The sequence below is a fragment of the Ranitomeya imitator genome, chromosome 2, assembly GCF_032444005.1.
Source record: "Ranitomeya imitator isolate aRanImi1 chromosome 2, aRanImi1.pri, whole genome shotgun sequence".
Taxonomy (NCBI): Eukaryota; Metazoa; Chordata; class Amphibia; order Anura; family Dendrobatidae; genus Ranitomeya; species Ranitomeya imitator.
The window spans coordinates 761380183-761407601 of NC_091283.1; the positions used below are offsets into that span (position 1 = coordinate 761380183).

A 27419-nucleotide genomic window follows, 5' to 3' on the forward strand; every position below is an offset into this window, starting at 1 on the left:
TTAAGGAGACCGCCAAGCTTGTATAGGAAGACTAGGGCATGCACTGCTCCCTGGGAAATAAAATATGCAAATAGCCTCTTCACAGAGGAAGAGAATATGGTCTTTAGTGACGCCTCCTGGATGCGGCAATCCTGAAAGTAAATATCTACCCTTTAAAAAGCCTTGTCAAATAACTTTGGATATAAAGACAAACCAGAATCTCCTTTTGGGGTCATATGGCAAGGCTTAGTACTCCCAATAGGTGGCACCCTATTCTCTTTGTCTGGGAAAAGGCTATTTGCATATAAGTCACCATATGCATTGGGTCATCTAAAGAAGAAACTTTGCTACTTATAACCTCCACTGTAGGCCTCTCACTCAGCCAACCAGTATCCTACCTTTCACTGATGAGGAGCAAGAATCCTGAAACAGATGTACAGTGGGTACGGAAAGTATTCAGACCCCTTTAAATTTTTCACTCTTTGTATCAATGCAGCCATTTGGTAAATTCAAAAAAGTTCATTTTTTTTCACATTAATGTACAGTCTGCACCCCATCTTGACTGAAAAAAAAACAGAAATGTAGAAATTTCTGCAAATTTAATAAAAAAAAACCTGAAATATCACATGGTCATAAGTATTCAGACCCTTTGCTCAGACACTCATATTTAAGTCACATGCTGTCCATTTCCTTGTGATCCTCCTTGAGATGGTTCTACTCCTTCACTGGAGTCCAGCTGTGTTAAATGAAACTGATAGGACTTGATTTGGAAAGGCAGACACCTGTCTATATAAGACCTCACAGATCGCAGTGCATGTCAGACCAAATGAGAATCATGAGGTCAAAGGAACTGGCCAAGGAGCTCACAGACAATTGTGGCAAGGCACAGATCTGGCCAAGGTTACAACAGAATTTCTGCAGTACTCGAGGCTCCTAAGAGCACAGTGGCCTCCATAATCCCTAAATGAAAGAAGTTGGGGACCACCAGAAGTTTTCCTAGACTTGTCCATTCAGCCAAACTGAGCAATCGTGGGAAAGGAGCCTTGGTGAGAGAGGTAAAGAAGAACCCCAAGATCACTGTGGCTGAGCTCCAGAGATGCAGTAGGGAGATGGGAAAAAGTTCCACAAAGTCAACTATCACTGCAGCCCTTCACCAGTTGGGCCTTTATGGCAGAGTGGCCCGACGGAAGCCTCTCCTCAGTGCAAGACATATGAAAGCCCGCATAGGAGTTTGCTAAAAAACACATGAAGGACTCCCAGACTATGAGAAATAAGATTATCTGATCTGATGAGACGAATATAGACCTTTTTGGTGATAATTGTAAGCGGTATGTGTGGAGGAAAGCATACACTGCACATCACCTGCCCAATACAATCCCAACAGTGAACCATGGTGGTGGCAGCATCATGCTAGGGGGGTGTTTTTCAGCTGCAGGGACAGAACGACTGGTTGCCATTGAAGGAAACATGAATGCTGCCAAGTACAGATATATCCTGGATGAAAACCTCTTCCACAGTGCTCTGAACCTCAGACTTGGCCGAAGGTTCACCTTCCAACAAGACAATGACCTTAAGCACACAGCTAAAAAAACAAACTCTGTGACCATTCTTGACTGGCCCAGCCAGAGCCCTGACCTAAACCCAATTGAGCATCTCTGGAGAGACCTGAAAATGGCTGTCCACCAACGTTCACCATCCAACCAGACGGGACTGGACAGGATCTGCAAGGAAGAATGGCAGAGGATCCCCAAATCCAGGTGTGAAAAACTTGTTCCATCATTCCCAAGAAGACTCATGGCTGTACTAGCTCAAAAGGGGGCATCTACTCAATACTGAGCAAAGAGTCTCAATACTTATGATCATGTGATATTTCAGTTTTTCTTTTTTAATAAATTTGCAAAAATTTCTACATTTCTGGGTTTTTTTTCAGTCAAAATGGGGTGCAGAGTGTACATTAATGAGAAAAAAATGAACTTTTTTGAATTTACCAAATGGCTGCAATGAAATAAAGAGTGAAAAATTTAAAGGGGTGTGAATACTTTCCATACCCACTGTATACAATCAGAGGTACGGCTTTGGTTTTGTATCCTAAGTCATATGACAAGGCTCCTTAAAGTGCCCATATTGACGTATTGCTCCATTGAAGGTGACACTGTAGACATATTTCTTTGTGCAGAGGCTCTTTGAACACTAACGTACAGAAGTGGATAAGTAGAGGGCATGGATACCGAGATCCCAGGACAGCATGCATTATAAGTTGCTTGCTCGCGTCCATCACCCTGAACCGTATATACATTATAAGATGGGTCAGAAAGCATACCATTCAGAAGGCAAATTGAAGGCACGAATACAGTATAGTGCGGTCCCTCACATATTGCCGCTTATTGCTGCAGTCCATTATGTCACTCATTCTTCTAAAAAGACAAATCTAAAGTGCCTATTGCATATTCCTACAGAATTTAAACAGGTTAAAAAAATATAAAAAATACAATTTGGTGCCCAATTCTCAGCTCAACTACTTCTAGACGGACACTGCTTAATAAAAGGCAAATTAAAGCCAGAAGAAAACAAAAAATTGTTAAGTTTACACCTTCTGGTTTTTGGCTTATTTAGGTTTTCACTATGTAACAATGGGCTAAAAGAGAAATTTAATAAAAGCCATACAAGCTAACGGGGTTTTCAGTTTAATTAATTTAAGGCCTCAATTAAAACAAAAACAGTAGATACTCAACCTACCGAAATGGTACTGATCCAACACTGGCGCCACTGTTCCTGGGGAATGACGTGATATTGGTGTGTCACGTGCAGGCTGCAGATGCAGTACATCAATATTGCGTCAGATTAGACATCAGGTCTGACCAAATAATAAAGGAAGCAGCCTGCACTTACACAGCAAGTAACCTGCCGGGAACATCAATGTAAGAGCACCAAAGTAGGAGATCAGTATACACAGTTTTAATTTTTATACAAGGTCCTGAGTTGATTAAACAAGCATTATCCACTACTGAATGACTACTTAAAATGGGCTCCTTGCAATAATATCATATGATCAAAGATTGCAATTTACTTCACTTATTTCAATGATCTGTAGTCTAAAGAGCAGAACATTCAGCCATACTCTTTATGATCTCTTCTTATGGACCCAATAGCGGCAAACATCGGCTTCAGAAGGGTCAACTTTAAACACATTTTCGAAATATAAAAGATAAATAAAATGATGTCAATAAATGCTGCTCGGGACTTGTACTTACAAGTTTAACTCTGTGACCATCCGTAGTAGAGATCTCCCAGGTGCATTCTTTACGACTTGGGTACTTATCAGGGTAGTTGGGGCTTGAAACTGTTCCTTCTGCACTTACAAATTTGTTTTCACAGCCAGCTAGATGTAAATTGTTGAAGAGTTACAAAGTGTAAAAATAAAAATGTAATATTATTTTGAAAAATAAAAAAAACACATTAAAACGAGCTGGTCCATGACGACAACCCTTCTCCAAATGCCCTATGATGCAAAATTACAAGAGAAACAGAAGTATTATTCCTCCTGTCAAAACAATAGAATGGGAGTACTCAGTGCAAAGAGAAAGCGCTCTCGAGATCTCACTCTTTCACTGTGAGAATAGAGGTCCCACAACCTGGAAATTTGGGCCAACTTTTGCTAGATAGTGGGGCCCTTTTGCAGGACATTAGGGGCACCTCTGTCTGTCTGCCAGATTCAATGATTGCACAGTGTAAACAGATATCTGGAAGACAATTCCATTACAAGGAATAGCAAGGCTTTGTGTTAGGACAATTACAACAGATGAGGAAGCCAAGAATATCGGCTGGTGGATATGGCCAACTAAGACAAATGTTATCATATGTAAGATTCTATCATGACTATAACTGAAGCTTAAATTCTGTAGACGCCTGGTAAACCAGTATACAGGTTAGGACACAGCACTGTCTTATAGAAACAATGCATTTGTGGTGCAGGTAATTTATGCAATTTTCAGTAAAAACTGGAAACAAAGCCAGCATACATATTAAATGACTGGCATGCTTTGACCAATCATTCGGCCGACAGACGTCTCAACCATCTCTCCCATACACAGGAGTGTTAAGTTGAGATCTACTGCGTTCTCTATGAGAAAGTCGCCAATAGACATCTCGGCCAGCAGCTTATCTCCGGGAGAACAATGTATTCAGCAAACCAAATTCAGACATCCCTGATCGACATCTTCCCCGACAATCAGTCGGCCAACAGCCCCATGCACATTAGACCGTCAGCCAAACCTGTCGCTATTCTAACTGTACACTGGCTCACCAAAGTAGCTTGGTTTACCCGCATGTGGCTGGTGCACGGACTCAGCATGACCTCACTGTTTAACTGGCCACAACTAAGGACTGTGCGAAATGTGTTGGGGGTCATTCTCCTACAATAGGTTTTAATAGTTTGTAATAATTAAGTTTTATTACACAGGCTCTATACTCCTCCATTGGAGATCTTTAAATCGATTCTCCCCATAATGTTTTCTTGTAAGACTCCATTATGCTTCGTGTATGCCAAAAGTAATTGAAAACAACAATGCGGGTGATTAAAGGGGTTTTCTACACTTGGTATCTTAAAGGATAGCAATCACCCTCCCTCGGTCCAACACCAGATCATTGTCTTGGCTGCAGCTCTATTGTCAACATCGACGGTTCACGTCACCACTGCAGCTAATCATTGAGCTCGGCACATCTTACAGGTGATACATGGGCACTGGACCTGGGGATAGAGCACTGTTTGATTTTGTTATGTTACGCATTTTTTATCATTTGGGGACCTCTATTTAAAAAAAAAAGTGTAAAACACAGACTCTACCAACTTCCAGGGTCAACACTGCATGCTGTGCAGACACTGCTGAAATCTGAAGCGCGTCGTGTCAATAAATTCCAATTATGAGACTTTTTAAATGGAATCTAATGATAAAAGTCATAACTGTATAAGTAAGTGGGCCAGTCTCACCTTCTTTACAGTCGTGTCCGTTTTCATGGAGCATGTAGCCATTTTTGCACTGGCACACATAGCTGCCTAAAGTATTGACGCATTCATGCTGACAGCCTCCGTTCTCCTTCGAGCACTCGTCCTTATCTGTAATGGGAAGCAGTGGGGGCTTATATTAGCAATTTTACAAGCTTCCCATTGGGAATGTGTTTCTAAACCACAGTCAGCGATGAAGTACATGACATAGAAGAAAACAGTCTTATTACCAGAGAAGAAGTTCACTTTAAATCCTCTTTTCGACACAGTGTTGTCAGACTTAAATTCCAGTCGGATGGTATTTCCCTGCGACGTTACGACTTCTGGTTTCTCGGATCCACAATATCTTCCATGAAGTTTGGTATCTGTCTTAAGTATACTGCGAACTTCAACATAGTCGTATTTACAGACCTGTAAAAGCAAAGCAGTAATTATCACAGAAGAATGACCAACGCGAGGGTCTGACGTGTCACCTGCTGGTGCTATGTGCAGTAGTCAGTGTTACATGTCATGGTCCATTAGCGCAGAATTAAACGGCCAATGATCAGCAACATGGCTGCCGGTCATTTAATAGTCTTCAGATGTGCGCTGAACGAGCTGCAATAGATCGATTAGTGCCTTATTCTTGGCAGCGCAGGTGCTGTGTATGTGCTGCTGAGAACAATGATACTTTGTGTAGATCATTTCCACCTGACAGATGAGCATTCTGCTTGATCAATGGGTGATCAGACTTTATAAAATTGCACGATCTGAAGTGGTTCTAGGAAAGCTCGTTCACAATAATCTTGAGGAGTAAATTTAATTTTATTTGGTTTTTTTTTTTTTACTTACTTATGTACAGCTTCATTACTTCCAAAACACTTTACACATATTATCACTGTCCCCATTGGGGCTCACAATATATATTCCCTATCAGTATGTCTTTGGAGTGTGGGAGAAAAGCAGAGAACCTGGAGGAAACCCACGCAAACACTGGGAGAACATACAAACTCCTGGAATACGTTGTATCATAACAGTATGTCCACTGTACACCATAACAAACAACATGATTACACCGGTTCATTATGGGTCATTCCATTATGTGTATTGAACGTTGCGCTTATATTTTCATTTTCAACATACTGACTTATTTTCATTAGGGAAAAATTGTGTTTTCTTTATTTACATGTATTTATTTCCACTAGGAACATGAACTACCTGAAGTGTCTTTAGCTTGCACGTCACTCACAAACTAGACAAACAAAGCACATATCTGTATATAGAGGCATGGATGTCACTCACATATTAGACACATACTCATATACAGCAGCATGGACGTCACTCACATATTAGACACGTAGTGCACATACTCATATACAGCAGCGTGGACATCACCCACATATTAGACACATCATGAAAAACTTTGCACACACCAACATGAACTAACTATGAACAATCTTTTTTAGGTATATAAGACAAAAAAAATAACACTTAAAAACTACTGCTCTGCCTGCAATCCAGTAAGTATAATAAACATATATGCTAACTCCTTTTACTTTGATCCCTAGCATGCAATGGAATTATAGAAAGGCAGAGCTGGTGAAACATCTCTCCTCTGCTGCAGCAGCACCTACAGTAATGGCTTTGGAGTCCAAAGCAGTTTTACATAAAGTGACACACTTAGAAAAGGACGTATTTTCTTCATTGCACTGCCATCACTGCTGTGAGGAGGGGATTTCATAAGCTACGGGACCAAGCGGCCATGCACTTTATAGGCAACACTGACTGACAGTAGTTACATCTGGTCTTGGCTGAACTTACATCATTTCCTTCAAGTTCAAAAAATTCAAACTGCAGAGATATTCTGTACTGTGCTGGAGCCACCACTTGCCACACACAGTTTTTATTAGTAGGATATTCATTAGGCCAACCAGGACTAGTTATCGTACCATCCAGCTTTGTGATAACACCACCACATGCAACTAAGAAAGAAAAAAAATGTATAAATCTTTGGACAATGAAATGGATTATAGGAAATGGGCAATTTATAAAAAGTAACATTTCTTGGTTATGTGCAATCTCTTTAAAGGGAACTTGTCACCCTTTTGAGCTTTTTGAGTTCTGAATATGGGCATACAGGTTGTATACAGGTGAAATTAGTTGTACCTGTATGCCTCCTGGATGCGGCCTTGTTAGGTAAAAATCATCTTTTATACCTTCGATTTTCCAGGCTATGAGTTGTAGGCTGCCTGGAAGATAATAGCGCTTCCTGTCTTCATTATACAAGCTTTCTCCTCCCCTTCTCATCAGACATCCCTATGATGTCATGTGCGTTGCCAGGAATCCCACGCATGCCCATTCTGCCTGCTGTTGCTCCTCTGCACTGTTCCCCTCTACTGTTGGAGAGTCATTGTAACTTCCAGTCCTAGCGATCTCCGGCACACAATGAAGGTGAATTCCCCACAGTGCAGAGAGCCACGGCAGGCAGAATGCGCAGGTGCGGGATTTCCGGCAGCGCACATGCCGTCAAAGGGACGTCTGAAGAGAATGGGAGAAAAAAGCTTGTATAATGAAGACTGGAGGCAGTCTTATCTTCTTGGCAGCCTACTACTCATAGCCTTGAAGATCGAAGGTATAAAAGATGATTTTTACTAAACAAGGCGACATCCAGGTATGACTAATTTCACCTGTATACAACCTGCATGCCCATATTAGCTAAAAACGTTCAAAAGTGTGACAGAGTCCCTTTATGGTGACTTGCCACCTGCAATAAGGCTGGGTTCACATTGCGTTAGTGGGTGTCCCCTAACGGAATTAACGCTATGTAACGGATCCGTTAGCGCACCCATTAATTGCAATGTAACAACGCATCGCTAACGTATGCTATTTTTGGCATGCCTCAGCGATGTCCCGTTATTTTCGGATGGACCTCGAATGCTGCTTGCAGCGTTCAGGGTCTGTTCTTCGCTAGCGAAGATCGGGCATCTGCGCTAGCGGGATCGCTTAACACAATCCCTTTTTGGGCATTGCGTTAGCACATTCCGTTAGCGTATGCGGTAAATGGATTGCACTAACGCAATGTGAACCAAGCCTAAGTATGTATTTTTTATTTACTGAGTGTTCTCCTGAATCTGGTGCTGGGTTTCTTTTATTCCTGTATCTTGATTCCTCTCTTCTCTGTACATATATCTAGACTTTTAAGTCACCTGGGCTTGGTCCGCAAGAAGGCTGCTGTGACGCCCAGGAGACCGGGGTACCCAGCACCGGACCAATGGGGTCTGTCTCTTGAGGGGGATGACACGGGTGGCTTGACCCGGTGCTGTGGTCTCAGGCAATGCACAGTGTAAGGGGTATCGTGAGGGAACAGGCACTTACTTGATCAGCAGCAGGTTCTCCCAGCGGTGATGATCCCGATCCTGGATAGATGGCTATTGTCCAAATGAAAGACTGAGGCACTGAAAAGTTTAACCAGTTTACTTCAACATAAAGGGATTTACAACCAGTCCTGTCACCGGAGTCTGTATGGGAACTCTGAGTTACTTTGACCCTGCCGGGGTCTTCGCCTCTTATTGTACGCAATTTCTGTGTGGCCCTGCTGCTGTATGTGAACTGGCTGCCGGCCCAATCTGTCCCCTCCGGGTCCTGGTTCGACGGGCGACCCGAGTCCTTTTATCAGCTTACCCCCTCCGGGAGTACCGCTGAACTCTGTGTCTGTTGCTGCGTCCGGCCCTAGTGAAGCTGATATCACCTCACGTTTTTCCTGTTGCTGTATTATATATAATGAATACAGCCACGGATCCAGTATCCGTCTTTGCGCCTGTTCTGGGTAGTGATTAATGCTACCCGGTTCTCACAATGTCCTTTTTCTCTGTCCCTCTTCTCCTCAGGCCGGTGATTTAGGCCTGGAAACAGTCACAGGACTGTTAGAAATTCAGCTGTATGACCTCTCACTTTCAGCTCCTTAGCCCAACTGCCATTTCTTCTCTCAGACCAGAATGGATCAAGGGGAGTCTCTGGAGCTCCCCCTTCTGGCCGGAGGTGGTAGTGCAGTCTTGCTATTTTAGTATTTGTATTTACTGTCAGTAACTATTTTTGTGGCAAATACCCCTAGGGGTGCCACATTCCCCCTTAGTTAAGAACAGTACTCCGGGGACTGTGGGACGATAACATTTTGAAATAACAATTAATATGTACAGAGTCTTAAAAATGAAAAGTTACAAAAACCACTCAAGGAAACAAAAATAGAGTTCTGTAAAAAGTCACTTCAAATAGCGTCCATTAATACAGTCCTATCCTTGAAGGTACTAGGAAAGGCACTGCACTTTGTGTCCAGGAATTTAAATATATAAAGTCTAAAGAAAGTTCAAAAAGAGCAAAAAGCAAAGTTCAAAAAGCAGTCTTTCCGGAGCTTTGATTTAGTGCCTCCGGGCTGATAAAAAGTTCAAGAATATGCAATAAGTTCATACAGACAAGTCTCTGTAGGTACTGGGCTTAAACGTTGCAGAATGATAACAATGACTATAGTTTTATAGTTGGTAATCCGCATACCTGGCCGGTAATTGACCCTGGGTACTACGCTGTGATCTACGTAATAGCGGTGTCTCTTCATGTGGTGTACTACTGTCTACTGCGGATGTAGTATCTGCCCGCTCTGCTAAAGATAATTCCACGACTATGGAGTTGGCAAGTCCACCGTGAATGGGATTACTCTGATCAGGAATCTGTTCTTCCTGGCCTGGAACCTCCCGTAGTATGGGGTCAGCCTCTTCCTGTCTTGGGACTTCTGGTATTGGGTTCGGTGTTGGGTAAAAGGCCACCATGGGAACCACTACTGCACCATGGTATGTTAGTAGGGTTTTGGGAAAGTCTCCTATACAGGTGTGATACATTTCCTCTTCTTTTTCCTTTACTGGTTGGACCTGCATGGGTTGAATAACTTCTGGTTCTGGCTGGACAACTTCTGGCTCTTTCAATGCTTCCGGACATAATTTAAGATTGTCTCTTGACACTAGTACAGATGTTAAGCCTCCGTTTTTGCTAATGAGACACATTTTAGGATTATCCATTCTTGTTGGTTAAACTGTGTAGGGTACGGCTTCCCACTGATTGTCTAGTTTATTGGTTCGACGATTTCTCTTGAGCACTTGGTCACCCGGTCTTAATGGGGTCGCTTGGGCATTCTGGTTGAAAGTTCGCTCTTGTCTTTCTCTAGTTTGCTGAAGGCTTCTTTCCACACTCTCTTGCACTTGGCGATATTGCTTTTGCCGTATGATATCCCAATTGGAGTCTTGAACTTCTGCGTCTGGTTTCAGAATTCCCATTTCTAGATCGATTGGTAATTGGCCGGGTCTTGCACGCATAAGGTAAGAAGGTAAGCTGGGGTGCAGTTGGTGGAGCTCACCGGGACATGATTATACAGATCCACCAAGTCAGGCAATTTCTCTGGCCATTGATTCCTTTCTGTCTCAGGTAAAGTCTTTAGTAGGTCTATTACAATATGGTTCATCTTCTCGCATAAGCCGTTTGTTTGTGGATGATAGGCCGTCGTCCGGATCATTTTGCAACCATACATATTACAGAATTCTCTGAAGATCTCTGATTCAAAGGCTGTACCTTGGTCGGTGAGAACCTGTTCCGGATATCCATGGGGTCTACAAAAGTACATTTGGAACGCTTTGGCTGCTGTTTTTGCTGTCAGATCTTTTACGGGTACTACTACCAAGAAGCGTGAATAATAGTCCACGATGGTCAAGGCATAGACATAGCCGGACCAGCTTGGTGTCAACTTCACGTGGTCCATGGCTACAAGTTCAAGTGGTTGTTTGGTGATTATGGGCTGCAGTGGTGCTCTTTGGTTCTTTTGATCGTTTCTTCTGAGGTTGCACGGGCCACAATTTCTGCACCACTGTTCGATCGATTTTCTCATCCCGACCCAATAAAATCTTTCTCTTAGAAGTACTTCTAACTTTTTCCAACCGAAGTGACCAGCACCATTATGGTAAGCTTCGAGGACCATCTTGACATCTTGTTTAGGCACGATAATCTGCCAAACCAATTCATGTGTTTTCGGATTGGTGTACCTTCTACAGAGCTTCCCTTGATACAGGAACATTTTGCATCTCTCTTTCCAGAGTTGATGCGTCTCTTCTGGGGCATCCTCATCGGGATATGCACTTTGCTCAGTCAGCAGTTCCTTCACCAACTTCACAGCCGGATTGCTGTCTTGGGTGTCAGCCCATCTATGGTGTGCTAACGGATTAAAATTCACCTCTTGTTGTTTCTGATAGGTACTTGACTGATGATGTTTTGCCTTGGGATGATGGAAGGCTGGTAGTTCAATTTCTTCAAGCTCCCCCGTTTCTTCTTCTACATCTCTCAAGTGTTGCATCCGGGATAGGGCATCGGCATTTCCATTCTTGCGACCTGCTCCATACTTGATTATGAAATTGTAATTAGATAACCGGGCTATCCATCGCTGTTCTAACGCACCTAATTTGGCTGTGTCCAGATGGGTCAACGGATTGTTGTCAGTATAGACAATAAATTCTGCAGCGGCCAGATAGTGTTTGAAACATTCAGTCACAGCCCAAACTACTGCCAGTAGTTCCAATTTGAAGGAGCTGTAATTTTCTGAATTTCTTTCAGTTGGCCGGAGCTTTCTACTTGCAAAGGCGATGATTTTCTCCCGACCTTCTTGCTTTTGTGACAGCACCGCTCCTAGTCCCACATTACTGGCATCGGTGTAGAGGATGAAAGGTTGATGGTAATCTGGGTATGCCAGAACCTCTTCTCCGGTTAGTGCCTTCTTTAGTTGTTCAAAGGAGTCTTCCCTTTCGTCGTTCCACTGAAAAGGAGGGTTTCGGTTTGAAGGTTTCTTCGTCTGCCCTACCAAGGCATCTTGCAAGGGTGCTGCCAACTTGGTAAATCCTTTTATAAATCTGCGATAGTAACCCACCAATCCCAGGAATTGCCTCACTTCTTTTGCGTTGGTAGGTCTTGGCCAATCCCTTATGGTGCTTATTTTCTCGGGATCCGGTGCTACTCCCTCCGAACTCACGATGTGTCCCAGGCACTGTACCTTTGGCTTGAGAAGGTGACATTTGGATGGCTTGATTTTCATACCATACATGGATAAGGCTTCGAACACTTCTGCCAGGTCTTTTAAGTGTTGTTCGTAAGTCTTTGAGTAGACGATCACATCATCTAGGTACAGGAGGACGGTCTCGAAGTTCTTGTGTCCGAGGCAGCATTCCATCAGCCGCTGGAAGGTACCGGATGCGTTGCAGAGTCCGAATGGCATGCGATTAAACCCATATTAGACCCATTGTAATTATACCAAATTAGACCCATTGGTGTGGTGAATGCCGTCTTTTCCTTATCTCTCTCAGCCACAGGGACTTGCCAATACCCGCTTGTTAAGTCTAAGGTGGAAAAATAATTAGCAGATTTCAAAGCAGTCAAGGACTCTTCTATCCTAGGCAAGGGGTAGGCGTCTTTATGGGTGATGTTATTAATCCGCCGGTAGTCTACGCACATTCTCATGGTTCCGTCCTTTTTTTTGACAATCACTAGAGGGGCCGCCCAGGGGCTACAGCTGTCTCTTATTACCCCGGCTTGTTTCATCTCCCTCAGCATATCTTTTGCACATTGATAGTGAGCGGGCGGTATGGGTCTATATCTTTCTTTTATTGGGGGATGGTCGCCGGTGGGGATTGTGTGTTCTACCCCTTCTATCCGTCCGAAGTCCAATGGGTGTTTACTGAAGACTTGTTCATATTCCGTCACTAGCCTGTACACCCCTTGCTTTTGATGGGTAGGTGTTGAATTTATGCCCACGTGTAGCTGTTGGCACCAATCCTCCAATTCTCCATCTGAGCCGTTGCCTTCCACCTGACAGGTTGGTTCTAAGGGCTCAATGGTTGTGATGGCATTGTTGTCAACAGTATATAGCTTTGCCACTGTAGCATACCTTGGCAAAGTGACCTCTTCCTCTCCACAGTTCAAAAGTCGTACCGGCACTCGTCCCCGGTGTACCTCGACTACCCCTCGTGCTGTGAGTATAGTGGGCCTGCTGTCGGTGTACACTGGTTCTATTAAGGCTTGATAATCTCGTCCCTTAGTACCAATGGCTGCTCTACACCATACCAGCATTTCTGTTTTTGGTGGGATTACAATAGATGTTGGATCACTTACCCTCACACTGCCGATTTCTCCACCTGCAACTTCTACCTGTTGCCTTAACATCAATACTTTTATTTCCCTCCGGAGAACTCTCTGCTGGCAGGATTGGGCAGTTTCAGCAATTTGTTGTAAGACAGAAATAACTTCGGAAAAGCAGTTCTCTAACACATTCATTCCTATCAATACAGTTGGTTCACAGTTACGCCGGTCAACATCAACAACAATTATACCCTGTTTCTTCAATTCTTCTTTACCAATCTTTATGGTCATCTCCCTGAATCCTAGTTTCGGTACCAACTTACCATTACTGGCCCATATATCTAGTTCAACATCAGAGGGCCCTTTATCAATATCTGCATCAGCCCAGTACCTCTTATAAAGGATATACGGTATAGATGAAATCTGGGAACCTGTGTCCAGCAAAGCGTTGAGGGGAATTCCGTCCAGCACGATAGGGATAATGGGACGTCCTCCGATGTACCTGTCGTGCCAGGGTGTTGGGCCTTGAAAGTTCATTCCTGTGAAGCGGCCCGCATTCCCAGGGGATTCCCGTTTAAATCACAATCTCGTGCAAAGTGGCCTGGCTGCTGGCAATGGCGGCAAATGGGCTGTCCATCCGGTTGGTAGCGGTCGCGGGGTCGTCCTCTCCATGTCGGGTATTTCCGGGGTCTCATCCATGGAACATCCTCTCTACGGTTTGCCAACTCCATCTTGGGTCCTCTCATCTCCTGCATGGTTTTAGCCATTGAAGCAACAACATCAGTTAAAGAGTCAAGCTTTTGTTGAAGAGCCTCATTAGTACTGGGCCCCAGGGGCTTAGCAATGGCCCCGGACATAGCTGATGTCACTTGCACTCCCTGTTGTTGAGGTGCCTCTGCCATGGGTTGCGCAGGATCCTGATCCCGAGGTGCCTCTGCCAGCTGGAGACGTATAGCGCTCTCCTTTAATTGGGCAAATGTCAATTCAGGGTTCTTAAAAACAAGCATACTCACATGCCCCCGGTGAGAAGGGGTGTAGAGTCCCTCCATAAATTGATCTCTTAGCAGTTTATCCGCTCCGGTGTTAAAAATGGGTTCAGCCAGTGTAAGTGATTTAAGGGCTTCCTGCAGGTTTAAGGCAAAGTCTCTCACGCCCTCATTAGCTTTTTGTGTGCAATTAAAGAATCGTACTTTAGCTTTGCTGCCGGCAGTGGTTTCAAATGTAGCTCTTAATCCAGCAAATATGCGTTCAACAGTGCCTTTTAGATCAGCTGCCCATGCTGTGACTTCTCGCTTAGCATGGCCACTTAACTGCATCATCAGGAGACTAACACGCTGAACTTCACCCACGGGGAACATGTCAAAATGGGCCAGCATCTTTTCTCTGAAATCGTCAAGGGTATTAGGCTCACCTTCATACATTGGAAGCCACGGGCCACCTGGGGTATATGGCATCAGCACTGGCATGATGGGCGCCATTCCTTGCACCGCTGCACTACCGGACTCTCTATCGACACTCTGTCTTTCAGCTGCATTAGCGTCGCCGGGTGCTGCGGCGTCTCCGTGCTGCGACATACTGTGCCCCCTTAGTTAATCCGGACCCTTCCGGTCCTCCGCTTCCGTCGGGATAGTGTAGATTCGTTCCGCTGTGCAGCAGGAATGGTTTTCCCCTTGCTCTGACGTCAGAGCGCTCAGCTTGGTGCCGCCCACAATGACACGCCCCCTGCTGCTCCCGCCCGCCGCGTGCTCTGTAATGGCGGATTCTGAAGTTTTTCAGTCAGACTGGGGCTCAGGTAATGGCGTAGCTCAATTAACAGTCTCGTGCCTAACGGTTATGAGGTGATGGCGGCCATCTTTACTCCATTATAACCAATGGGGAAAAGTCACTTTCAATAGTTTTTAATGGGAAATGGAATTTTCTTTAATAAAGTAAATTTTCAAAATTTTTCATCCAAGTTTTCACAGTTTTGGGCTCCAATCACGGCACACAATACCCGGTATACGGGCTGGCTGGATCCTGTTCGTGACGCCAATTGTGACGCCCAGGAGACCGGGGTACCCAGCACCGGACCAATGGGGTCTGTCTCTTGAGGGGGATGTCACGGGTGGCTTGACCCGGTGCTGTGGTCTCAGGCAATGCACAGTGTAAGGGGTATCGTGAGGGAACAGGCACTTACTTGATCAGCAGCAGGTTCTCCCAGCGGTGATGATCCCGATCCTGGATAGATGGCTATTGTCCAAATGAAAGACTGAGGCACTGAAACGTTTAACCAGTTTACTTCAACATAAAGGGATTTACAACCAGTCCTGTCACCGGAGTCTGTATGGGAACTCTGAGTTACTTTGACCCTGCCGGGGTCTTCGCCTCTTATTGTACGCAATTTCTGTGTGGCCCTGCTGCTGTATGTGAACTGGCTGCCGGCCCAATCTGTCCCCTCCGGGTCCTGGTTCGACGGGCGACCCGAGTCCTTTTATCAGCTTACCCCCTCCGGGAGTACCGCTGAACTCTGTGTCTGTTGCTGCGTCCGGCCCTAGTGAAGCTGATATCACCTCACGTTTTTCCCGTTGCTGTATTATATATAATGAATACAGCCACGGATCCGGTATCTGTCTTTGCGCCTGTTCTGGGTAGTGATTAATGCTACCCGGTTCTCACAATGTCCTTTTTCTCTGTCCCTCTTCTCCTCAGGCCGGTGATTTAGGCCTGGAAACAGTCACAGGACTGTTAGAAATTCAGCTGTATGACCTCTCACTTTCAGCTCCTTAGCCCAACTGCCATTTCTTCTCTCAGACCAGAATGGATCAAGGGGAGTCTCTGGAGCTCCCCCTTCTGGCCGGAGGTGGTAGTGCAGTCTTGCTATTTTAGTATTTGTATTTACTGTCAGTAACTATTTTTGTGGCAAATACCCCTAGGGGTGCCACACTGCCATAGAGAAGAAATGAGGACTTCACCCATATGGCTAAAAAGACCAGCTTTATGTCCAGTGAAGAGTAGGCTAAATCTCAGGAAGGGCGAGCCGCAGGAACAAAATAATGCCAGATACAAGAGAACAGATGCATTTACACCAGATAAAATGTACGATATACATATTTATGGCAAGTGACAGGTGCTCCTTATGTTTATTCAGGACCATTGGAAATATGCTTACCTTCACAGCTTTTCTTATCTGGAGTCAGTTCATAACCCGGGTCACAGACACATTTGTAACTTCCCAATGTATTAACACATCGCTGAGCACATCCTCCATTATCGGGTCGGGCACACTCATCCATCTCTTCAAAAACACAAGCACAACATAGGCTTATAGCACAAAAAGAAAGCAACATTTGTCCATACAAAAGTGAAATTCCAGGTTGCAAAATAGCAAAAACACGAAAAATGCCAATGGTGAAGGAAGGGGGGATACTTTTCCAAGCTACTCTATTGGCTGCAACTGTCTCGTGATATAACAACGTCACACCACTCTCCAGGAATAGCGGTGCTGACATTGATGTAAAATATTCAGTATACAGTGAAGAGTATCCACTGCTTTTATTTCAGTTGGGGTCCTGAAATAAGTAGGCCTTTAATTAATGCCCCTTTAAGGGTATTTATACACAAAAACTTAGCTGCAGAAATGCAACTGAAAATGAGCTCCATTCCAGGTGGAGCAGTTTTAGCAAGAGGCACACAGATTTCTGCAATTGCTATTCAGATGAATTTCATAGTTGTACAAATGTCTGCACCAAAAAATTCACATCAAAACCAACAACAATCCACATCTCGAATGGGTTTCCCAACCCTGTACATATGCCACAGAAAATGAACAGAATGATATTGGGGCAAATCACAAACTGATGGCACATTCACTGCAGAAATCAAAGACCACTTCAATATCATGAGTTTATCATGACAGAGAAAGGCCAGAAGACTACGGTGTCTGATTTCACGTACTCCTGCACTGATTAGAAGTACTTTACCATAATATTAAACAATGCAGGTTTCTACTAGCAGTGCACGGGTAAGGCTAGGGTCACATTGCGTTAGTGCAATCCGTTTAGCGCTAGCAGATTGCGCTAACGCAATGTTTTTACCGGGGCCGCGTTCCGGGGTCGCGGTAACGTCCCCGCTCTCGCAGATCCCCGATCTGCGAGAGTGGGGAACGGACCGCTGGCGCAAGCAGCGTCCGCGGCGCGCCACAAAACACCGGCGCGTCGCTAGCGCGTGCCGAACATGGCACGCGCTAGTGCTGCGCGTTCCCATTGCCGTGAATGGGCGCGCTAACGGACGCGTTGCACGGCGTTAATTTCGCCGTGCAACGCTGTCCGTTAGCGCGTTCCCATTAACGCAATGGGAACCTAGCCTTAATCGGTTCAGTTAAGAGCTCCTGAGCTTTATGCTTTGATGGTCTCAGCTGTTGACCACTCACCTCTTGTATATATACTCACCTCTGGCAATCAGAGATTGCCAGTATTAGGCTGGGGTCAAACTACCTTTGAATATACGGTGAAACGAGCTGCCCTATAGATGAATACTGGTCCGAGTGCTATGCGATTTTTTATCGCATAGCACTCGGACCAGTATTCATCTATAGGGCAGCTCGTTTCACCGTATTTTTTTCTCAGCCGTTTTCAGTGTGCGAGTGAAATCTAAGCATGCTGCGATTGTCACCAACACTTGGCCGAGTCTCAAATCACTCGCACCCATATAAGTCTATGGGTGCGAGTGAGACAACACACATCATTCGGATATCATCCGAGTGCTTTGCATTATACGCTGACCAAGGAAATGGAGGAAATGGAGAAATTAATTTCTCCGCTTCCTCCGCAGCTGTGCTCTGATCTTCTCTGTGCGAGAGGCACGGAGCACAGACGCATGACACTCGGCTCCCGTTCGCACCTCGAGGGTCATTAGGATATTGCATCCGATGCACACACATTGAATGCCATACGCTAGTGTGATGCCGTCCTTAGTTTCATACTGTCTGGTTGTGGAGTTTAAGGTGTTGGTTGTTCGAGGAGGAGTTTGAAGTGTTGTTCAGAAGACAATCTCTTGTTGTTTTCTCTTTGTGCATATCCTCATCCTCTCCTATTTGTTTTTTTCCATCCTTTATTTCCCAGTGTTCCACTCTGTTGTTTGTGAGTGCATATTTGTATAATTTGTATTTTCATTTATCCCTGTACATCTTTCTTTGTTAGTCTGGTTTGTGTATTCTTATATACTACAACTCCCCACTTCCCTGGGTGGTGGTGGGGACACACAAGGGCTGAATTAGGAGCTCAGCAAGGCACATGGCCCCAGAGTCTTCACCATCAGAAGTAATCCGGGGAGCAGGGATAGCTAGGGCGCTCTAGCTTTAATGATAGCGAAAGAGCCCATAGCCCGGGAATATCCTGCAACAGTGATGCTACATTCACATTTTTTGCAGCAGAAAATACACTTTTAATCTTCTATCAGGTGTGAACACAGCTTTCAAAACGAATGCTAATTAGGCAACATTTTCTATAAATGACTGCTGATATACAGGATGTATGGAGTTGTGTTCTGGTGTTTGACAACTTCTGGAAGATCTTCATTCTCCTCATTGTTCTTTCTACCTTCCCATATCTAGAAGCTCCATTTCACTGCACATTCTTGCCTCCTGGGGCTTGGGTTGGGCGCTGCCCGTGGTGCTGAACCGTACAGCATCAGTGACAGTTCCTAGTAAAGTTTTTACAGTGGGTTGTAAGTGCTTAATTCTCACAGGGACTGTCAGATCACCTGATATCTGTTCCCAGTGCAGAGGGCAATGATATAACCAAGGTCATATCTGTGCCACTGGCTAACCAAAAATGTAGGATACTATGAGCGGCAACTGTAAGTACCCCGCCACCTTGACAGCTTGGGGGTACTTACAGATGTGCTTCAAGAGAGAATGTAAAAGTATAATAAACTGGGGGAAAGGACATGTAATTGTAATGATTTGCGGGTTGGCGGAATCTGAGAACATTGGCTGAAGTTTGAAGACAAAGGAAGGCGACTTATGAATGAATTGTTGGAAGAGCAGAATGGCTAACTAATATTTTTATTGGATGGTGACAAAGTGGCTAATTCTTGGAAAGGGGAAAAGTACTGGCTTATCAATTTATTTATTATATGTTAATGGTGTGGTTCATATTTTCAATGAGTGGCGCAGTGTTGGGGATTTGTTATTCTGGAAACAAATGTATATACAGTGCCAAGCATAAATGAGTACACCCCTTTTGAAAAGTAAGATTTTAATCAATTGCTCACTGAACATTAAATTTTGTGAAGACTGAGTTTCATATAACATTTTTATCTCATAACATGAAAGTAAGGTTAATAATATAAGTGTCTCATGATCAACTCCAGGGTCTTATCCTGTTTGCATTTTTTCCTGGGCGGATCATGTCAAGGGTTAACTTTGCTCTGCCTTATTCTGGGTTTAGGTTGCTATTTAGCTTTGATTCATCCTGCTGGCAGTGTCAGCTATAGCTCTGCCTGCAGTGTGTGTACCTGACTCTGGTAGCCCTTGATTTGTCCTGCTGTGATGCCTGACTTGCCCCGAGTCTGTTTACTCCCTCTGTCTGCCCCTTTTTCCTTTGTTTCCCTGTTGTTGGTTTGATTCTCTGGTTTTTGAATTGGCTTGTATTCGGACTCGCTTCTGCCTTCTGTCTTTGTCTTATCCGCTTCTGACCGTTGGTGAAACCACTTGCTTGTTCCTGTCTATGTGTATTGCAGCTACTTTTGGCACTTCTGCTTCTGTTTTTTGACTCTGCTTGTCTGACCACTCTCTTGCCACTTGGTGGCGCCTGTGCTGCTGCTCTGTGGTGTTTCTCTGTGTAGGCAGTCTCACTTCCCTCTCAAGCTATGCGGTTGCGCTATGCTGCACTGCAGAAGCATGACAATAAGTTTTATTACAACATCTTCTGTTTTACTCAAATTAGTTGATGCAAAAATGAATACACCCCATATCAAAAACTACTATAGCTAGTATTTTGTAATACCTCCATGATTTTTAAAGACAGCATCAAATCTCCTAGGTATGAAACGAACAATGTTGGCGACCGACATACTCCAACATCTATCTTTTCTTGTTCTTCAACAATGATCCCTTTTAGAGCCAGGATGCTGGATGGAGAGTGATGCTCCACTTGTCTCTTCAGGATTCCCCATAGGTCTTTGGTTGGGTTCAGCTCAGCAGAAACCTTCAGGAATGCAACAGTGGCCTTAGATGTGTGTTTTAGATCTTTGTCATATTGGAAAACTGCACATCTATCAAGAGCACGGAGTGATGGTAGCATATTCTCAATATAGAGCCTTACATCTGCAAATTTATGATACCCTCAATGAAATATCGATCCCAGACACCAGCAGCACTGATGCAGCTCCAGACAGGACACTGCCACCATCGTGTTCCACTGCAGAGACCATGAATTTTTCTTTGTTCTTCTGACCTTTGTGACACTATACAGTTTTGAAGCCATCAGTACTAAAAACATTTATCTTAATCTCGTCACTTCAGAGTATAGAGTAGCAGCACATTCAGCCAGGGCACGGAAAAATTGTAGGTGGGCTTTTTTTTGTGAATGGGCTTTAGAAGGGGCTTCCTTGGTGGATAACACCCATGCATGGAATTCCTCTGCAGTGTAAGGTGCATTGTGTCACGGGAAACACTATAACACTGCTTTGGCTTTCTACTTCTTTAGCTAATTCCAGTAAACTTGCATGTCAATTTTTCTTCCGCTCTTCTTATCAGAAGGCATTACTGTTTAGTTGTTAACATCGGTGAACAACCTGGACATCTCTGTGAGATTATTGCAGTTCTAGCTTTTTTTTTTTCTCGGGTCTCGTGACATTTCTTTTCCATGTGGTGCCATTGCCGACAGAATGAAATGAGAAGGGGTTTTCTTAGTTAAGTAACATTCTTTTAGATTCAACTGTCAGCTGGATACCTGTTTAATAAATAATTAGACTTACCTGTGGTTGAATTCTTGTTAATTAGAATTTTGTAGTCTAAACTTCAGCTTTGACTATGACTTTCATTGGGGTGTACTTATTTTTCCAATCTGGTCTTGAAAGAATTTGTTGAGAAACTAAGTTTTTTTTTTATGTGTGCAAAATAACAAATCTTGTTTGCAATCAATGGCCCACATAGGTTGGAGTATTTTCTAGTACCGTAGCCAATAGAAAATGTTGAATCTGAAATCAAACTAACTTTTGAGCATCTACTATATAATACTCCACTTATATACTATATACGGGTCACTTCCGTTTTTCTTTCTGTCTGTCACGGATATTCATTGGTCGCGGCTACGTCATCATCTCGCGAGACCGCAATGCACTCTTGAGACCGGAGCGCGCGAGGAGCGTCGGCAAACGCTTCCTGTATCCGGGGGCCAACGGAAGGTCAGCATATAACTATTTTTTTTTAAATTCTTTTTTTTAACAGGGATATGATGCCCACATTGCTATATACTATGTGGGCTGTGCAATATACTACGCGGGCTGTTGTGAATTCTGTTATCGAACTCCCTCCTGTGGTCATGAATGGTACTTCGGCGAGTTCTGTCCATGGACTCCCTCTGGTGGCTGTGAGTGGAGCTGCTGCTTCTGAGGTTCCTTCCACAGGTGACGTAGTTTATTCTTTGGCTGGCTGCTCTATTTAACACCACTTAGATCGTTACTCCATGCCAGCTGTCAATGTTCTTGTACTGGTTCAGTTCGCTCTTGGATCTTTCTGGTGACCTGTCTACTCCAGCAGAAGCTAAGTCCCTGCTAGTTAATTATTTGTTCATTGTTTCCTTGTCCAGCTAGCTATCATGATTTTGCCTTGCTAGCTGGAAGCTCTGGGATGCAGAGTGGCACCTCCGCACCGTGAGTCGGTGCGGAGGTCTTTTTGCACACTCTGCGTGGTTTATTTGTAGTTTTTTGTGCTGACCGCAAAGATACCTTTCCTATCCTCTGTCTGTTTAGTAAGTCTGGCCTCCCTTTGCTGAAACCTGTTTCATTTCTGTGTTTGTGACTTTCATCTTAACTCACAGTCAATATATGTGGGGGGCTGCCTTTTCCTTTGGGGAATTTCTCTGAGGCAAGGTAAGCTTTATTTTCTATCTCTAGGGCTAGTTAGCTCTTAGGCTGTGAAGAGGCGTCTAGGCAGAGTTAGGTACGCTCCACGGCTATTTCTAGTTGTGTGATAGGATTAGGGGTTGCGGTCAGCAGAGCTCCCACTTCCCAGAGCTTGTCCTGTGTGAGTTTAACCATCAGGTCGTTCCGGGTGCACCTAACCACCAGGTCCATAACAGTACAGCTGGCCCAAAGTATTAATGCATCTCAATAGAGGGATAAAAGAAGTTCTGAGACCATTTTTTTTCTCTGCAGTGTGTTTTGTCTTTCTTTTCCCCTTAACCTCTGGGTGGTTCAGGACACAGGTGTAGATATGGACATTCAAGGTCTGTCCTCTTGTGTAGATAATCTCACTGCAAGGGTACAAAACATTCAAGATTTTGTGGTTCAGAATCCGATGTTAGAGCCTAGAATTCCAATTCCTGATTTGTTTTCTGGGGATAGATCTAAGTTCCTGAATTTCAAAAATAATTGTAAACTGTTTCTGGCTTTGAAACCCCGCTCCTCTGGTGACCCCGTTCAAAAAGTAAAAATTATTATTTCTTTGTTGCGTGGTGACCCTCAAGACTGGGCATTTTCCCTTGCGCCAGGAGATCCTGCATTGCATGATGTAGATGCGTTTTTTCTGGTGCTTGGATTGCTTTATGATGAACCAAATTCATAGGATCAGGCAGAGAAAATCTTGCTGGCTTTGTGTCAGGGTCAGGATGAAGCGGAGGTGTATTGTCAGAAGTTTAGAAAGTGGTCTGTGCTTACTCAGTGGAATGAGTGTGCCCTGGCGGCAATTTTCAGAAAGGGTCTTTCTGAAGCCCTTAAGGATGTCATGGTGGGATTTCCCACGCCTGCTGGTCTGAATGAGTCTATGTCCTTGGCCATTCAGATCGATCGGCGCTTGCGTGAGCGCAAAGCTGTGCACCATTTGGCGGTATTCTTTGAGCATAGGCCTGAGCCTATGCAATGTGATAGGACTTTGACCAGAGCTGAACGGCAAGAACACAGACGTCGGAATGGGTTGTTTTTATTTTGGTGATTGCACTCATGCTATCTCCGATTGTCCTAAGCGCACTAAGCGGTTCGCTAGGTCTGCCACCATTGGTACGATACAGTCTAAATTTCTTTTGTCCGTTACTCTGATTTGCTCTTTGTCGTCCTATTCTGTTATGGCATTTGTGGATTCAGGCGCTGCCCTGAATTTGATGGACTTGGAGTTTGCCAGGCGCTGTGGTTTTTTCTTGGAGCCCTTGCAGTATCCTATTCCATTGAGAGGAATTGATGCTACGCCTTTGGCCAAGAATAAGCCTCAGTACTGGACTCAATTGACCATGTGCATGGCTCCTGCACATCAGGAGGATATTCGCTTTTTGGTGTTACATAATCTGCATGATGTGGTCGTTTTGGGGTTGCCATGGCTACAGGTCCATAATCCAGTATTGGATTGGAAATCTATGTCTGTGTCCGGCTGGGGTTGTCAGGGGGTACATGGTGATGTTCCATTGCTGTCAATTTCACCTTCCACTCCTTCTGAAGTCCCTGAGTTTTTGTCAGATTACCGGGATGTATTTGATGAGCCCAAATCCAGTGCCCTACCTCCTCATAGGGTTTGCGATTGTGCTATTAATTTGATTCCGGGTAGTAAGTTTCCTAAGGGCTGACTGTTTAATTTATCTGTGCCAGAGCACGCCGCTATGCGGAGTTATATAAAGGAATCCTTGGAGAAAGGTCATATTCGCCCGTCGTCATCACCGTTGGGAGCAGGGTTCTTTTTTGTGGCCAAGAAGGATGGTTCTTTGAGACCTTGTATTGATTACCGCCTTCTTAATAAGATCACAGTCAAATTTCAGTACCCTTTGCCGCTGTTGTCTGATTTGTTTGCTCGGATTAAAGGGGCTAGTTGGTTCACCAAGATAGATCTTCGAGGGGCGTATAATCTTGTGCGAATTAAACAGGGCGATGAATGGAAAACAGCATTTAATACGCCCGAGGGCCATTTTGAGTACCTGGTTATGCCATTCGGGCTTTCTAATGCTCCATCTGTGTTTCAGTCCTTTATGCATGACATCTTCCGAAAGTACCTGGATAGATTCATGTTTGTATATTTGGATGATATTTTGGTCTTTTCGGATGATTGGGAGTCTCATGTGAAGCAGGTCAGAATGGTGTTCCAGGTCCTTCGTGCGAATTCCTTGTTTGTGAATGTCTCTTTGGAGTTCAGAAGGTTTCATTTTTGGGTTTCATTTTTTCCCCTTCTACTATCGAGATGGACCCTGTTAAAGTTCAGGCCATTTATGATTGGACTCAGCCGACATCTGTGAAGAGCCTGCAGAAGTTCCTGGGCTTTGCTAATTTTTACCGTCGCTTCATCGCTAATTTTTCTAGTGTTGCTAAACCGTTGACTGACTTGACCAAGAAAGGTGCTGATGTGGTCAATTGGTCCTCTGCAACTGTAGAGGCTTTTCAGGAGTTGAAGCATCGGTTTTCTTCTGCCCCTGTGCTGTGCCAGCCAGATGTTTCGCTCCCGTTTCAGGTCGAGGTTGATGCTTCTGAGATTGGAGCAGGGGCTGTTTTGTCGCAAAGAAGTTCTGATGGCTCGGTGATGAAACCATGTGCCTTCTTTTCTAGAAAATTCTCGCCTGCTGAGTGCAATTATGATGTTGGCAATCGAGAGTTGTTGGCCATGAAGTGGGCATTCGAGGAGTGGCGACATTGGCTTGAAGGAGCCAAGCATCGCGTGGTGGTCTTGACGGATCACAAGAATTTGACTTATCTCGAGTCTGCCAAACGGTTGAATCCTAGACAGGCTCGATGGTCGCTGTTTTTCTCCCGTTTTGATTTTGTGGTTTCGTACCTTCCGGGCTCTAAGAATGTGAAGGCTGATGCCCTGTCAAGGAGTTTTGTGCCTGACTCTCCGGGTGTTCCTGAGCCGGAGGGTATTCTCAAAGAGGGGGTAATTTTGTCTGCCATCTCCCCTGATTTGCGGCGGGTGCTGCAGAAGTTTCAGGCTGATAGACCTGACCGTAGTCCAGCGGAGAAACTGTTTGTCCCTGATAGATGGACTAGTAGAGTTATCTCTGAGGTTCATTGTTCGGTGTTGGCTGGTCATCCTGGAATCTTTGGTACCAGAGATTTGGTGGCTAGATCCTTTTGGTGGCCTTCTTTGTCACGGGATGTGCGTTCTTTTGTGCAGTCCTGTGGGACTTGTGCTCGGGCTAAGCCCTGCTGTTCTCATGCCAGTGGGTTGCTTTTGCCCTTGCCGGTCCCGAAGAGGCCCTGGACGCATATTTCCATGGATATTATTTCAGATCTCCCTGTCTCTCAAAGGATGTCGGTCATTTGGGTGGTTTGTGATCGCTTCTCTAAGATGGTCCATTTGGTACCCTTGTCTAAATTGCCTTCCTCCTCCGATTTGGTGCCATTGTTTTTCCAGCATGTGGTTCGTTTGAATGGCATTCCGGAGAACATCGTCTCGGATAGAGGTTCCCAGTTTGTTTCGAGGTTTTGGCGGTCCTTTTGTGCTAAGATGGGCATTGATTTGTCTTTTTCGTCGGCTTTCCATCCTCAGACAAATGGCCAAACCGAACGAACTAATCAGACTTTGGAAACATATCTGAGATGCTTTGTTTCTGCTGATCAGGATGATTGGGTGTCCTTCTTGCCTTTGGCTGAGTTCGCCCTTAATAATCGGGCCAGCTCGGCTACTTTGGTTTCGCCTTTTTTCTGTAATTCTGGTTTCCATCCTTGTTTCCCTTCAGGGCAGGTTGAGCCTTCGGACTGTCCTGGTGTGGATACTGTGGTGGACAGGTTGCAGCAGATTTGGACTCATGTGGTGGACAATTTGACATTGTCCCAGGAGAAGGCTCAACGTTTCGCTAACCGCCGGCGCTGTGTTGGTCCCCGACTTCGTGTTGGGGATTTGGTTTGGTTGTCGTCTCGTTATGTTCCTATGAAGGTTTCCTCTCCTAAGTTTAAGCCTCGTTTCATTGGTCCGTATAAGATTTCTGAAGTTCTCAATCCTGTGCCATTTCGTTTGGCCCTTCCAGCTTCTTTTGCCATCCATAATGTGTTCCATAGGTCGTTATTGCGGAGATACGTGGCGCCTATGGTTCCCTCCGTTGATCCTCCTGCCCCGGTGTTGGTCGAGGGGCAGTTGGAGTATGTGGTGGAGAAGATTTTGGATTCTCGTATTTCGAGACGGAAACTCCAGTACCTGGTCAAGTGGAAGGGTTATGGTCAGGAAGAGAATTCCTGGGTTTTTGCCTCTGATGTTCATGCTGCCGATCTTGTTCGTGCCTTTCATTTGGCTCATCCTGTTCGGCCTGGGGGCTCTGGTGAGGGTTTGGTGACCCCTCCTCAAGGGGGGTACTGTTGTGAATTCTATTATCTAATCAGTTTTTATGAAGAGGTAAGCTATAGACTGGACCACGGTGAGTCATTGGACGTGGTATATCTCGATTTTTCCAAAGCGTTTGATACCGTGCCGCACAAGAGGTTGGTACACAAAATGAGAATGCTTGGTCTGGGGGAAAATGTGTGTAAATGGGTTAGTAACTGGCTTAGTGATAGAAAGCAGAGGGTGGTTATCAATGGTATAGTCTCTAACTGGGTCGCTGTGACCAGTGGGGTACCGCAGGGGTCAGTATTGGGACCTGTTCTCTTCAACATATTCATTAATGATCTGGTAGAAGGTTTACACAGTAAAATATCGATATTTGCAGATGATACAAAACTATGTAAAGCAGTTAATACAAGAGAAGATAGTATTCTGCTACAGATGGATCTGGATAAGTTGGAAACTTGGGCTGAAAGGTGGCAGATGAGGTTTAACAATGATAAATGTAAGGTTATACACATGGGAAGAGGGAATCAATATCACCATTACACACTGAACGGGAAACCACTGGGTAAATCTGACAGGGAGAAGGACTTGGGGATCCTAGTTAATGATAAACTTACCTGGAGCAGCCAGTGCCAGGCAGCAGCTGCCAAGGCAAACAGGATCATGGGGTGCATTAAAAGAGGTCTGGATACACATGATGAGAGCATTATACTGCCTCTGTACAAATCCCTAGTTAGACCGCACATGGAGTACTGTGTCCAGTTTTGGGCACCGGTGCTCAGGAAGGATATAATGGAACTAGAGAGAGTACAAAGGAGGGCAACAAAATTAACAAAGGGGATGGGAGAACTACAATACCCA

At 44.6% G+C, this 27419-nt stretch overlaps 1 protein-coding gene across 1 annotated transcript in view; it reads right to left on the reverse strand.

The window, feature by feature from the left end:
* The window catches only part of TLL2 (tolloid like 2), a 295163-nt gene that overhangs the window by 12023 nt on the left and 255721 nt on the right, over nt 1-27419 (reverse strand). The window contains exons 14-18 of the mRNA XM_069753374.1: nt 16269-16394; nt 6782-6942; nt 5212-5392; nt 4967-5092; nt 3231-3358 (exon numbers count right to left, since the gene is read on the reverse strand). Coding sequence (XP_069609475.1) covers nt 3231-3358; nt 4967-5092; nt 5212-5392; nt 6782-6942; nt 16269-16394 — 722 coding nt within the window. The remainder of the gene's footprint in view (nt 1-3230; nt 3359-4966; nt 5093-5211; nt 5393-6781; nt 6943-16268; nt 16395-27419) is intronic.